The sequence below is a fragment of the Pelodiscus sinensis genome, chromosome 22, assembly GCF_049634645.1.
Source record: "Pelodiscus sinensis isolate JC-2024 chromosome 22, ASM4963464v1, whole genome shotgun sequence".
In the NCBI taxonomy this organism is placed as follows: Eukaryota; Metazoa; Chordata; order Testudines; family Trionychidae; genus Pelodiscus; species Pelodiscus sinensis.
In genome coordinates, this window is record NC_134732.1 from 16,909,435 (window position 1) to 16,923,350 (window position 13,916).

Here is a 13,916-nt window from a genome sequence, read left to right on the forward strand (position 1 = left end):
CTGATTGGTCTGGGTGTTGGGGAGCATGCAAAGTCTCCCCCCTCCCCCGCCGAAGAACCGCCAGCTGTTCTGAACAGCTGGCGGTTCCCTCTAGGTACCTGTGCCTCTGATGGTGGGAGGAGACTTTGCGTGCTCCCCCCTGCTGCCCCCAGGTCAATCAGGGCCTGGAGAGGGGGAGCACATGAAGTCTCTCACTCCCTGCCCCCACCCTGCAAGGGAGCACCGCACTTAGAGTCAACCACCAGCTGAGCAGCAGCTGGCAGTTGACTTTAAGTGCTGAGCCCCTTGCAGGGTGGAGGAGACTTCACACACTTCCCCCCGCCCCTACGCCCTGATTGGTCTGGGGATGGGGGGAGCGGCAGGGCCTCCACGGGCCAGATCAGCTTGCTTGGAGGCTCGCATCCGGCCCGTGGAGGCCCTTTTGCCCACCCGTGGTTTAAAGGAAAAGAAGCCTCCGTCCAAGAGTAAGTTCTCATTATAAATAACAAACCTGACATAAGAATGGCCATACTGGTTCAGCCCAAGGCTATGTCTACACTGCCATGCTATTTCGGGATACTGCAGTCTCCAGAAATAGCTCTCCTGCGTCTTCACAGCATGCCCGTTATTTCAAAAGATAACAGGCTCACAATTCCGACGTCCCTGTACACGAGGAGTAAGGGCTGTTCCGGAATAGCGGGTTATTTAGAAATGTGATGCTGTGTAGGTCCATCTAGCCCAGTGTCCTGTCATCTGACCGTGGCCAATGCCAGGTGCCATCGAGTGAGTGAGCAGAACAGGTCCTCACCAAGTGATCTCTCCCCCATTCCCAGCTTCTGGCAAAGAGGTTACAGACACCATCCCTGTCCATCCTGGTGAAGAGCCTTTGATGGACCTATCCTCTATGAACTTACCTAGATCTTTTTTGAGCCTTGTTATAGTTGTGACTTTCACAGCATCCTCTGCCCAGACATTCCACAGGATCACTGCCCTTCCCAGTTTTATACTCAGTCAGAACTCTCTTAGGCCAAATCCTGAGGTTCTTACTCTGTTCCCACTCACCTTTGCTCAGGCAAAATGCCCAAGGGCTTCAATGAGACTTTCAAGGACTTCAGGGCTTCGTTCATCTGCACAGGAGATGGAAGAAGTCTTGGGCAGGGCTTCCAACGGTGCTGAGCCTCCATGACTCATCTGAGAGTTGCGGGGAACCCTCATAGTGCTTGGTCGCACTTTGTCAATCCCTAGCCAGTGCACGGTAGAGCTGAGCCTGAGCGGCAAAGTTTGGGTCTTGAGCTGAAATTTCCTGACGTCCGGAGGAGTTTGGAGCTGGAGTTCAGGTTCTGACCTATCTCTGCCTTCTGCTCGTCTGTCCCATGCACTTTGAAATCACTCATTTGATGGGGGAGCCCTCAGTACCTGGGGGGACCGTTCTCCAGGCGAATACCGGAGGTCTCAGTATTAGGAAACCTTCCCTGACATCCAGCCCAAATGTACCATTTATTCATTTCATCCCACTGCTCCCAGTTAAGTGCATTGAGGTGTCGTAGGCATGCAAGGGAGCGTCGTGCTGGGACAGCGTTTGTGGGGCTGGCCCATCAGTCCAAACCCTGAGCCTTTGATGTTCTGGAAACGCTGAGCCCCTAGGGTTTGGGCAGCTGTTCAGAATCTACTTGCAGGGCTGTGTTTACCCCAGGGACAGTGTGGGTCCTGGCTAGTGCTAGAGTGAGACCGTCAGCCTGCAAGAGGCTGGATTGCCCTGTGCTGATGTGGCGGAGGGTGGCGGTGGGCAAATGCTGCTAACCATGAGTCGCTGAGATGTCCAAGAGGAGAGGGCCAGCACGTCTCCCGGAGAGGCATTCCCCTGCCTGAGTCACTGGCAGAACATGGGAAGAAAACCAACTCTCATGCCCTTTCTGTTAGAACAGTCGCTGGCGGGAGAAGGAGACCGACCTGTCAGCAACCACAGTGAAAATAGTGTCTGCACCTCCTAGGGATATAAAATTCCATTTCATTAGTGAACTGGTTGAACATTGTTTTATTGGTTAATGGATTAAAAGGGGGGAAGTGTGTGTGTGGGGGGGGAGAAGGGGGTTCTAGCCTGGCTGGAGGAGACCCCCCCCCACCTGCTGCTGGGCTGGAAGACACCTCCCATTCTCCCGCTACAGGCAGGGGCTGTGCTGGGTACCTAGAATTTGCGGGGTACCGACCGAACCATAGCAGCATTGTGATTGGAGGCAGAGGGAGTGCCCGGCTCTCACAGTGAGCGCTATGAGCAATCAGCCCCCACCTCACATGCCCTGGCTTTATATGCGTGTGACTTTAGTAATGCTAGTAGGAAAAAACCGATGCGGATGGAAATCAGCAGAATCTAGCAACCTGCACGTGGGCAACAGTAAACAAAAAATGGCTGGCAGGCCTCACATAGAACCCTGATGGGCCATATGGCTCCCGGGCCATAGGGTACCTACCACTATCGAGCTGCTCGGAGACCCCTTAGAATGGTGTCGAGTGACTCCTGAAAAGGAAGTGAAATTCCAGCGTGTGGTTCTCAAAGACAATGAGGCCGTCCCCAACGAGCCCGCATGCACGGTGTTTGCAGGCCTTGCGGGCACAGAGAAAATGTCAGGTTCTGCTTCTGGCAGCACACGTCCCCTGGCATGTAAGATGTTGTTTTGAAAGCTCAGCGAGCAGGTGGCGGTTCCTAAAGGATCCTCATACGTGATTCCTCATGATGGATCTCCGCCCAGTCCGGAAGAAGGTTTCGATTTGCTCTAGGGACCGGCCTTTGGTCTCTGGCACACAGCAGCCTGTGAAGATGAGGTTCCCAGCGCAGATGACTGCAAAGAACAGGAATGGGACTTCGAGGCCAAAGGCTTGCTAGAAAAGAGAACAAAGGGCTGGCGTGACTCAGGAGCCGAGAGTGCATTGAAAGAGAGTTTGCAAAAGACTGCAGGAAACGGAGAGAAGCGGTAAGTTGACGCTTTCCCTCTGTGTCCTCAGACATCCGACATAGAGGGGAACACAATGCAGAGTCAACCTGTGGAACTCATTGCTGAGGGCTGTTGGGAATGGCACCACTGGGTTCAAAAAAGAACGAGAGAAGTTCGTGGAGGGTAGGTCCATCACTAGCTATTAGCCAAGATGGTCAGGGATGCACCCTCAAGCAGCTGGCATTGGCCACTGTTAGAAGACAGGACACTGGGCTAGATGGACTATTGATCTGACCCAGCATGGCTGTTCTTACAGACTTAAGGATGGCCTTGGGGTTATGGCTTGGGTACGTGAGGGCAGGAGATGAGGTTTGCTCACAACTCAGCCTCGAAATTGGTGTGTGGGCCTGCACAAATCGCCTAATCTCTCTGCACCTGAGTTTTCCCCTCTAATAAGGGAGGCTTATTTGGTTAATAATCTCAGTTTGCCTTGGATGGAAGGGGCCAATAGGCAGTGGTCCAGGAGATAGGCTGGGAGTCAACACAGCCGGGTTGTGTTCCCAGCTATGGAGTGTGACCCTGGGCTCTGCCTCGCTGCTTCTCTATCGGTAAAACGGAGACAGTGACACTGCCCGTTGTTTGGAAGACATTTAGCGTACGTCTACACTGCGGCGCTATTTTGGGATACTTCCTGAAATAGTTATTCTGCCTCTTTGAAACAAGCCCGTTATTTCAAAATATAACAGGTGCGCTATTCCGATATCTCTGTAAACCTCATTCCAGGAGGAGTAAGGGACGTTTCGGAATAGCGAGGTATTTTGAAATTTGGCGCTGTGTGGACCACACCACATTACAAAAGAAGCTATTTTGCAATTAACTTGAAATAAGCGCCACAATTTGCATAGCTCAAACTGCATAGCTTATTTCGAGGGATGGGTGCAGTGTAGACGCACCCCTTGAAGGCCTACCGGGGGGAAGCCAAACGTGGGAACCAAGTGTTTGTGTGTCATGGCTGCATGACGTTTTGGAGGAGGCTTTTATTACCAGCCCCTTCTGTTTTTGTTTCTTTTTTCTTTCGTTTTTCAAGGCCCGTATCAAGAGATTGGCATAAAAATCATGACATTTAAAAAATAACAATAATTTTCAGGTTCTTTCTATTTGCCTTTTGGTTTCTGGGTCTCAAAGTTGCTCTCGTGGTGGGTTTTTAAGCTTTGCACTGCAATCACAAGGGCTAGAAATACACTTTGAAAACAAGAGAAAGCTGAGATTCTCTGGTCCTCACCTCACAGGGCGTGAGCTGTGAGAAAATGGCGTGAGCTGGCAAGGCTGCTGGTGCCTGGGTAAAATAGGTGCCATCTTTGTGTCACCCGTCCGCGTCCCTGCCAGGAATGGCCGGTGTGCCGCCATGTTGCTCCTCAGGGATGGCAATCTTGGAGGAGCTAGCACCACACCAACCCCTGGAGACCTCCATCAGGCCAACCCCACTTGCCGCCATTAGCTATACCTACCACAACTGGGAGGAAGACTGTGGTCAGAGCAAAGGCAGTGAGCCAGCTCACGAGGACACAGAGGCCTGAGGCCACACCACGGGCCTTCAGAGGGAGGATCTCTGACATCAGCAACCAGGTGATGGGGCCCCAACCCATGGCATAACCTGGTGGGAGAAGAAGGACAGATCAGAAGAGCAGAGGACCATAGGAAGCAGGGAGTGGAAAAGTTCCCTGCCAACCTCTGACCCATGACTTGCTCCTATTTCTGTTTCAACTGGCCCCTCTACCAGGATGAGTGAGACAACGAGGGATCCATTTTGCATCCAGCTGCTGTTGGCTGCCTACCCTTGAGGGCAAGGCTCAGAATAATCAAAGCAACCCCAAAACGGTGGCAATATTCATGTGCCCAATACATTCAGCCTGTGCTACTGGCCCCTTCCCTGGCTCACACCGCTGAGTCCAACACCCCACACTTCTGAGGGGCTGATTTTTTACCACAGAAGCATTTTCTTCTGCCCCAAACCCTGCCTGGGTGTGGAACCTTTCAGCTCCTATCACAGTGGCCCAGGACACTTAGTCCATGACAGGGACACCTCTGCAGCTGGAATACGGACCATAGCTTACTGTGAGGCAGAACCCCACCCTTTGGTACGTACCCATTATGAAGAGCATGGTAGCCACCAGGGGGATGAGGGTGACGTAGTGCGAGGGCTCTGCCGTAAGGCTTTCTGGGCTCACAGTGGTCCCGTTCATGACGGCCAGGGTAGAGTTGTGAGAAGGCTTTGGTGTGTAGTGGATGTAGAGGCCCAGGGTCAGGTTGGAGGCTAACATGATCCCAGCTGTTGTTAGAGAGGGAGAGTAAAGAAATGAAAAGCTTAGGCCTAGTTTTCTTCTCAGCTCCCTCGGTGGAATGCCACCAAGTTCTACGTTACGGCTCCCGGCTTACCCAGGCCTCACATCGGAATCGCACCTGTTGGTGTGTCATCTCCCACAATCCACTCAGGCGCTCCAAGGCTACATCTAGACTGCATCCCTCTGCCGACAGAGGGATGCAAATCAAGCACTTCGGAAGTGCAAATGAGCCCGGGATTTAAATATCCTGGGCTTCATTTGCATACTCATGTTCCGACGCTGTGCCGATCAGGCTCAGTGTCAAAAGTGAAAGTAAAGTTAGCCGTGGCTTTGCCGACAGCGGGGAGCTTTTTCAGCAGCTCCAGTACTCATCCGCACAGTGTTGGAACGTGAGTATGCAAATGAAGCCCAGGATATTTAAATCCCAGGATCATTTGCGCTTCCAAAGTGCTTGATTTGCATCCCTCTGTCGGCAGAGGGATGCAGTCTAGACGTAGCCCAAGAGAAACAAGCCGAGGGGCCCCCGCATGGCTGCCTCATCTCAGCCATGAACGAGCGCCCTCGGAGCGAAAACGCCGTGGGATTTGGGGCTAGACGTACCTGATAGGTAGAGAAGAATTTTCCTGCCAGCTTTGTCCATCGAGAACGCAGCAATGAGCACAGACACCAAGCGGACTCCCCCTACGATCGCTGCATCATACTCTGGCTTCTACAATAAAAAACCCAGGAGGAATGTCAGCAGCAAGACCTGGGGCTGTACGGGTTCCTGCCTGCATCACTGTCAGTCTGAGCCCTGGAACTGAACAAAAGCTATTTCTGTGAAAGCCACAGAAAAATGGTTCCTTTAATTAGACCCAATAAACTAGGAGTAACTGGGAAAACGTAAGGGAGGCTGCTAATTGCGTGGTGTAATGTATGACTGGTGTGTGTGTTCGAGTCCCACATGACAGGGGCGTGTGTTGGAGTCCCACTGTTGCCCTCCAATGGCTGGAACATCAGCTCCGTGGGAGTGGGAGCTGTCACCCACAAAAGAGACACACTCTCCTAGGGGTTTTGCCATTGGCCCAAATGCTAGAAGCTTGTGACTTTGGAGCTGAGGGTCGCAAGTTCTGTCCCCCTTGTTATGTGAGTGAATTTCCATTGCCAACGAGGGAGTCCATTGTGTATGGCCATGGCTGTGAGATAGCAGGGGACTGACTTGGCCAGGAAAAAACTCCCACTTGGAGACTGGGGGTTTCCTGCTGCAGGGCACAGAGAGGGGGCTCCTAGCTATTGCCATGTATGTTTTCCTGGGTGAAAGCAACTGACTGGAACTGGGGAATCAGCACCGATGCCGTTAAAATGCTCCACCGCAGACTGAGGTGGCTGAAGGGGGAAGCCAGCCGGCCCTCAGGGAAGGACGTAGCATGCGGGAGCACCGGTTGATACTCCAATACAAATATTTCAGGTTTACTGATGCCCACGTGCCCCATAGCACCTCGCGCCACCCTCCATGCCTATGCAGCCCCAGTTATGCCATTGGGGATGACCTGAGCAGCTTCCCCAACAGGGGAGGGGAACCGCTGACAGAGGGGGCCACACAAAAGTGGGAAGCAAACTCCTGCCCCCCCCAAACACATTCCCCTCACACACCAAAGCCTGGGGGGGCTCTGGCTAGTGGATGTTGTGGGCCCCCCTATGCTTTCGGGTGGGGCCAAAATTGAGGAGGTCAGTGTATGCGAGGGAGCTGCTGGGAAGTGGGCTTGGGGTGTGGGGCCTGGGCTGGAGGGAAGGGGGCAGGAGTGGGTTGGTTGGTGTGGGAGGGTGGTGGGGTGCAGGAGCAAACTGGGGTTGGGAGGCTGGACAGGAAGGAGGGTGCAGAAATGGAGGGAGGATGCAGGGTCTGGGTGGGAGGGGAAACCACAGGGCTGGCGCACCAGCTCCCCAATGCTGTGGGCGGAGAGCCCTAAGCCTCAGCGGCCAGATCCGGGCAAGCTGAGGGCCAGATCCAGCCCCCAGGCTGTAGGTTCCCCACCCCCGCTCTACAGGCTCAGAATGTCTGGGGAGGGGAAGAAAGGGGAAGGATAGAACAGAAGATGACACATCTGCCTACATTTTGCGAGGTGAGTAATGACTTTGGGCATCTCAATTTATTGGTGCTTTCCCTGAGTCTCCTTAGAGGGGCCTGGTTTTCTGGGGGTGGGTGCTCAACACCTTCGGTACAACCAGGCCCTGTAAGGCATCTCAAATTGGGCCCACTAGTATTCAACTATTCAGAATCACTAGTCATTTGAATAGTTAGTCCCGGGAGCAAAGAGCCATCAGATGGGTCAGAGCAGCTCTGAAGAGGGGCGGGATCTGTTGAGTTCAGCTGGTGGGGCCAGTACCTGAGGCTTTAGCTGAAAGTCAAAACACTCTCCATGTTCGTATCTGCACTCCCCGGCCCTGCTCGGACTTACCAATATTACAGAGGTGCTCTGAAATATCGTCTGCAAATACACCAGGGTGGGGGTGACGCCCGAGAGCTGCTGCAGGAACCTCATCAGCACCGCGATCAGGATCGGCTTGTAAATGAACGGGTCCCTGATCTCCGCGCAGGAAATCCGTTTGCTCTGGACACATGGACAGAGAGCGGAAAGGTGAACAGGCGTGTGCGCTTCCAGGTGAGATCCAGCACCCAAAGAACAGAGCGGGGGAATGTGTGTGTGTGGGGGGGGCATCTGGGGCGTTTTCATTCTTGGATCTCCATGCGTCTCTCAGTGGTGAGGAAGTCTCTGTACCCCGTTGTAGAGAGGGAGAAGTGAACAGCCTGAGGTCCTCCAGAAGGGCTGGAAACAGAACCCCTGGTGGCCTAGGACAGAGGCGCTGTCCTCCCCTCTAACCGTGGGGTGCTAGACCTGCCTTCTGCCCCAGATCTGCCCCACTCCAGGGAAGCTACTAATTTTCCCCATGGGTGCTCCAGCCACAAAGCGCCTGTGTCCTGAGGCCTCCTCCCTTGGGCTGCACTGCTTTTCCCAGAGGGGTGCTGGCACAGGACGGTGCTTACAGCCTGTCGGCGCTGGAGGGGGGAAAGGAGCTGCGGTTCTCCTGTCCGTTAGCCTGAATTCCCAGCACAGCCCGTCCCACTGCACCTGGTGCCAGACGCTTTCTCGCATTTGCTCAAATTCCCGGTGGAAATCCGTGTCGGGTCCCCGGAGCCAGCGCAGGACCTGGAGCGCCTTGTCCTCCTTGCCCTTCGAGATGAGGAAGCGGGGCGAGTCGGGCATGAAGCAGAGCAAGATGATCATGGTGAGAACCGGCACCTCCCCAGCCACGGCCAGCCAGCGCCAGGGCAGCTTCAGGCCTGCAGGAAGCAGTGGCAGGATGTTCAAGGCAGGGCTGCTGGGGAAAGGATCCCCAGCCTGCCTCCCCCCCCCCTCAAAAGGGAGGAGAGTCAATTACAAAAAACGGGTGGCATGGTGTGTGCACCAAAAACCTAAATATTTTCAGCTATGGTCTTTTTTTTTTTTTTTTTGAGTTTTTCAACAAAAACATCAACATTTGGGATGAAAATGGCCATTTGGTTCATGAAAAAATCCACTTGGAAAAGCCATTTTCCATCAGAAAAAGTGTTTGAGTGGAAAAGTTTCAAGCTGCTCAAGCTAGACCCTCCAATGTGGTGCCTGCCTCCAACACCTGGCAGCACCCAACACATATGGGAGAAGGCTCCTTTCACAGTCAGCTGGTCTCACCGGTGCACAGCAGTAGAAACAATCTTTCTTCACTCTGGATTGTGCTGAGTCACTAATAGCAACGTCATGGCTGCAAATCCACCCCCATCGGGCATGTGGCCATTATTTGTACACATCTGACTGCCGGGCTTTTCCCCAGTCTCCTCTGCAGAGTGAAGGGGAAACACTCAACAGAATCCAGCCAAGATGCTATAGCAGCGGACGCTCATCCCTTGAGACGACCTTAGCTGGGTGGCAGTGTTCCTTGTCAGGTGTGCACTTGTGCGGCCGCTCAGGAGGGATTCAGCTGCCTTCCAGCTGACTAGCAGAGCACCCACAGCTAGGTTTTATGTTTCTACTCATGGTGCACATTTGTACCTGCTTTGGTGCCCATAACAAAATTTATTCCACACACAGATGGAAAAAATCTGCCCATGGATGCAAAAGATTAGAGGGAACATTGCTGGGTGGTCCCACTGCCTTCTGGAATTCTCACTGGGTTCTGCTTCTTTTCATTCATATATTCAGAGTGTGCTCAGGGACTGACCCACCCCTCGGAATACCAAAGGATATGTGTACTTGCCCAGGGCGTACAGGATGAGGGACCCAAGAACAGCCATGATCTGAGGGCAGGAGCCCAATGTTCCTCTGACCCCAGGGTGAGAGATCTCGGAGATATAGACCTGGAAGGGAGTAATACCATGGTTATGGGGCAGAGGGGGTGTGCATCACTCCTCAAACTCTACAGCGTGTTGCCGGGGATGCACTGTGGGAAAAGCCCCATGGGAAACAAAAGCCCTGCTGTAAATGAGTCATCTGGGTTGTCATGGCAAGGAATGGAGCAAGACCACAGCCCAATTATGTTCATTCTTGCCTAATTCCTGCCTTCCCTATTTTAAGCCACCCTGAGCTGATATTACCGTCAATGCATCCTGTGTGCAGGAGGAAGTAACCATAATGAAGACAGCAGCACAGACCAAAGTCCCTATTCATGTGGGTGTGCGCGTCCCAGCTGCTCAGCTCTCGGGGCCTTAGTTCTCTCCTTTGCCAGAGCACAGAAACTGCCCCTCCTCCCTTGCCCTGCCTCATTCAGCCCCAGGGGAACCAACCGTACAAGACGGCAGCTCAGTGGCCCGCCCATTCACCGCTTGCCTTCTCTACAGTGATTGCCAGGGAGAGGCACCCCAGGGCAAGCAGAACAGACTGAGGCCAGCAAACTCATTGCACATAGACTGCCCTGTGGCCAGTGAGTAACAGGCACCGCTGATCTGGGCTGGTTTGGTGCCAGGCAAGGCAGGTGGCTCGTGTCCCATGACTCAGCTTCTAACAGGCACCTGACTCTCCTGTGATGCTCCACAGAAGGCCGTTCATTGCTACGGCAGCAGCCAGGCCTCGTTTTTGCATCCCAACTCCAATGGCCCGGCAGGGGTAACCCGGACAACAGGTAGCCCTCTCTCCAGGAGTGAAAAACCTTAGTGCACTAACGCCGGAGGCTGGCGAATCCCATTCCCCCGCCCAGAAGGAGAGGACAAGGGAGAGCAGCTACGAGCTGTTCACTCATGGAAGCTTCGTTACCGGTATGGAGGCGGCCGTCACGCCGCCCGCGTAGCCCGTCAGCAGTCGCCCCAGCAGCAGCATCCAGAGTCCCTGGGCGCCGGCCATGAAGGCGTAGCCAACAGCGGAGGGGACAGCAGAGACCATGATGCTCAGCTTCCGACCCAGACGGTCATTCAGGAACATGGCGCTGAGGCCTCCGGCGGCAGCGCCCAGCGTGAACACGGACTGCAAGGGAAGGCGCAGAGGAGCTGCACAATGGCGCTGGGCCCAGCACACAGCAATTCGGGGACAGCCTGGCCCTACTGACCGGCATGGCTACACTCATTGTTGCTACTAGGGATGCTAACGGGTAGTCGGTGAAACCGTTACCCAGCCCTGTCCCGGTACCTGGGAGCAGCCCCCGTCCGCAGCCCAGCTGCAGGTGGAAGGCTGCTCCAGCCCTGCTGGGTCCCCGTGTGGGGAGGCTGGGAGCCATGGCAACGGCGGCCCCTGCGCAGGCCGGGAGCAGCCAGGCTGGAGTGGCCCCTGTCTGTGGTGGGGGCCCCTGTCTGTGGTGGGGGCCCCTCTAGCCCCACCCCGCCCATGCCCCTGAGGGAGCGCTGTGTTTAACCCATTACATGGGATTTTACATCCCTAGTTGATACCCATGAACCCGGCTTTCAGTGACTGTCAGATTTGCAAAGCCCTCTCTGCTAGAGCTGCTGTTTTCTACCAACTCTCTGTCAGGCCTTCCTATGTATCTCTGCCAGGGCCATGGAGATTTCGTCCCCCACCGCTAGGCAGCCTGGGGTGGCTGTTTCCCCTTCAGAGCACCTCCGTCAGCAGCCACAGGGTGGCTCCCCGAAGCAACATACATGTTGCCCTTTCACAGTCATTGGGGCTTACAGCCTGGTCTCGCTTTTTGTGGGGGCCCAATATGACACTCCTGAAAAGGGGAGCCCGATTTACAGAAAGTGCAGAGACCCTGCCTCTGAAAATCAGGCCCTTCCAGGGGTCTAGTCACTTATGGAATCTATAGCCCAGCATTATAGCTTGGCTGCCCCCTCAGAGCTCTCCGTCTCCGAGGGATGACCTGCTACGGAGCAGAGGAAAACTCCCCTTCTTACCCCAAACCAGGATGCCTCCTTGTGGGTTATTTTCAAGGCAGGGATATTGGATGTTTCCAAGGCCGGGATCACGGGGGACGTGTAAACCAAGGCGTACCCGAAATTGAAGTTCCCTAGGACGGCAGCGAAAGCGGCTAGAAAGAGACGCTTGTTTTGGAGGGTCCTGTCGGAGGAAGACAGGACAAGGGATAAAGCAGGAAAGAAGGGAAGGGGTCAGTGTGCAGCGGTGGTGGTGGGTATATTAAGCTAACATTTCTCTCAACACAATAAACCATCAGATCAACCCCTATTTCTCTCCAAGGATTTTCCTTCCGAGGCTCCTGGCCATTCCTATTGCCCCATCCCAACCCTCCCCCGCTTTACTTCTGGCCGCTCTTTTCCAGCCCTACTTGGTTGTGTTTGTCACAGTGTCTGCAAAATGCAGGTGCAGTGATTGTCAAGCGCCTTTCTGCTATGTGGAGCCCTGAGCCGGGCCTGTATAAGGGGGCACTTTACACATGACATTATTGTTAATGCATAAATAGAGTCGCTTTGAAATAATGGGCCCTTATGTAAGCGTCCCCCTTTAGGCCGTCTTGTGGTGAGTGGGAGACCAGGGACCTGGGGGTTATAAGAGCAGGAGGGAGGCTGGAGCTGTCAGATTGGTTGGGCTGTGAAGCATGAGCCTTTTCAAAGTCAGAGCGGTCTTTAAACTCAGTTGACAGTTTCCAGGAACCGGGCGGCAGAATGCAGAAGTGGTGGGGCTGGCTCCATGCCCTGTGCAGTGCATTGCCTTTCCCGCTCTCTCTAACTCTTGCGTGCATGTGTGGCTATCTGAGGGCAGGTTTCCTTCAGAAAGTTCATTCTTACTAGCTCTGGTGCCCAGGTGAAGGTGCTGGGCCGTTCCAGAGCACAACGCTGTCACTCCCTACAGCTACAGCAACACAGCAAACGCTCCCCATGACAGCGAGCCTCCGGCTCCCAGGGCTGGTGCTGTGAAGCTCCAGCCTACAAGCGTAGCCATTCGGGCTCTGACCCCTGCCCCTCGCAGGGTTTCAAAGCCCAGGCTCCAGCCATGCCTGAATGCCTGTGCTGCCACTTTTCACCCCGCAGCACAAGCCCTGAGAGCAGGCATCCGTGGAGCTGCTGTGGTCTGTCAGTGCTGTGTGGGCGTTCCCAGAGACACTTATCCGGCCCCTGCTAAAATCCTGGGTGAGCGTCTCACAGTCCTCAGAATGGTCAGCCCGCCAGCCCGCCAGGGCTGGGCTTCTGTTCCTGGGGTAGGGCTGAGCAGGTGAGGCAGAGAGAGGCTGCGATCTACCCAAAATCACACAGGATGTCTTGAACTCAGGCCCTCAGCTACAGCCCTGACCACTGGATTAGCCTTCTGTCATTTGAGGCCCTGCCCCCTCTACACACACACCAGCCTCCCACAGCCCCCCGAGGCCTGAGCATTCAGCCTCACCAGCCTGGCACAGCCAGCAGTCCTGGTGACAGAACAGAGCTCTGAGCGCTGGCTACCATATAGCAGCAGGGCCGGGAAGGGGCATCGCGGCGATTCAGGGCCATCTCGCATTGTGCGCTGGTAGCCTGGGTCTGCAGCATAGGAACACCTCACGGTTCCTCTCACACTCCACAGTGTCTCTAGCAGTCCCCCGGCAGTGGTGCCGGTTTGTCCCTGCTGCGACTCCTTCCCTCTGCCTGTGATACCCTGTCATTGCCTCTGAACATCAACTAAACCACCCGCTGTGTGTGGCAGGGCCTGGCTTTCCATGTGCATGTACAGCACCTGACACAGCGGGGCCCCGGGGCCCGACTGGAGCTCCAGCTGCCACCTGAATCCCAACGACTCCAGAATGATCCTTGACAGCAAGGAACAAATTTGGCTTTTCCCCGGCCCCTGCTGAACTGGACACAGGCGGGGAAGGAATGGCTCCGATACAGGTGTGTAGCTTGTACATGCTCCTCTCGGAGAACAAGGGCCACCCCTGGGCTCCCGTCCGTGGGACCCAGCCTCCAGGTGAGAGCGCCCTGCGGGGTAAGCCCAGCCCTTACCTGATATATTCCCGGTCCAAGGGGCGGGCAGCCTGCTGTGGGAAGGTCTGATATGCTGAGCCGGGTGCTCCCAGGAGTGGGTCCTGCATGCGGGTATCCATGGGAGTGATGCTGTGTTGTCCCTCCGACGCCTCTGCCGCTTGCTGGGCTGCTGCCGGCGTGGGACTGTCTGAGAGGGACAAAAATCACTCGAAAGTGAAAGAGGGTGTGAGCGAGAAGGGCGAGGAGGCAGCTCAAAGCGTTTCCTAACCGGCAGCTCAATCTGTGCTTGTGGGCGAG

The 13,916-nt window shown here is 54.9% G+C and overlaps 1 protein-coding gene across 1 annotated transcript; it reads right to left on the bottom strand.

Moving 5' to 3' along the window:
• Positions 1-407: 407 nt before the first annotated feature.
• On the bottom strand, positions 408-13,916 carry SLC2A6 (solute carrier family 2 member 6). The gene is made up of 10 exons (XM_025185003.2): positions 13,638-13,916; positions 11,604-11,766; positions 10,516-10,722; positions 9,524-9,623; positions 8,362-8,573; positions 7,690-7,842; positions 5,852-5,960; positions 5,056-5,238; positions 4,418-4,563; positions 408-2,856 (listed from the first exon to the last, which is right to left on the bottom strand). Exons 1-10 carry the CDS (start codon positions 13,736-13,738, stop codon positions 2,692-2,694), a joined length of 1,539 nt encoding a protein of 512 aa, XP_025040788.2. The 5' UTR covers positions 13,739-13,916; the 3' UTR covers positions 408-2,691.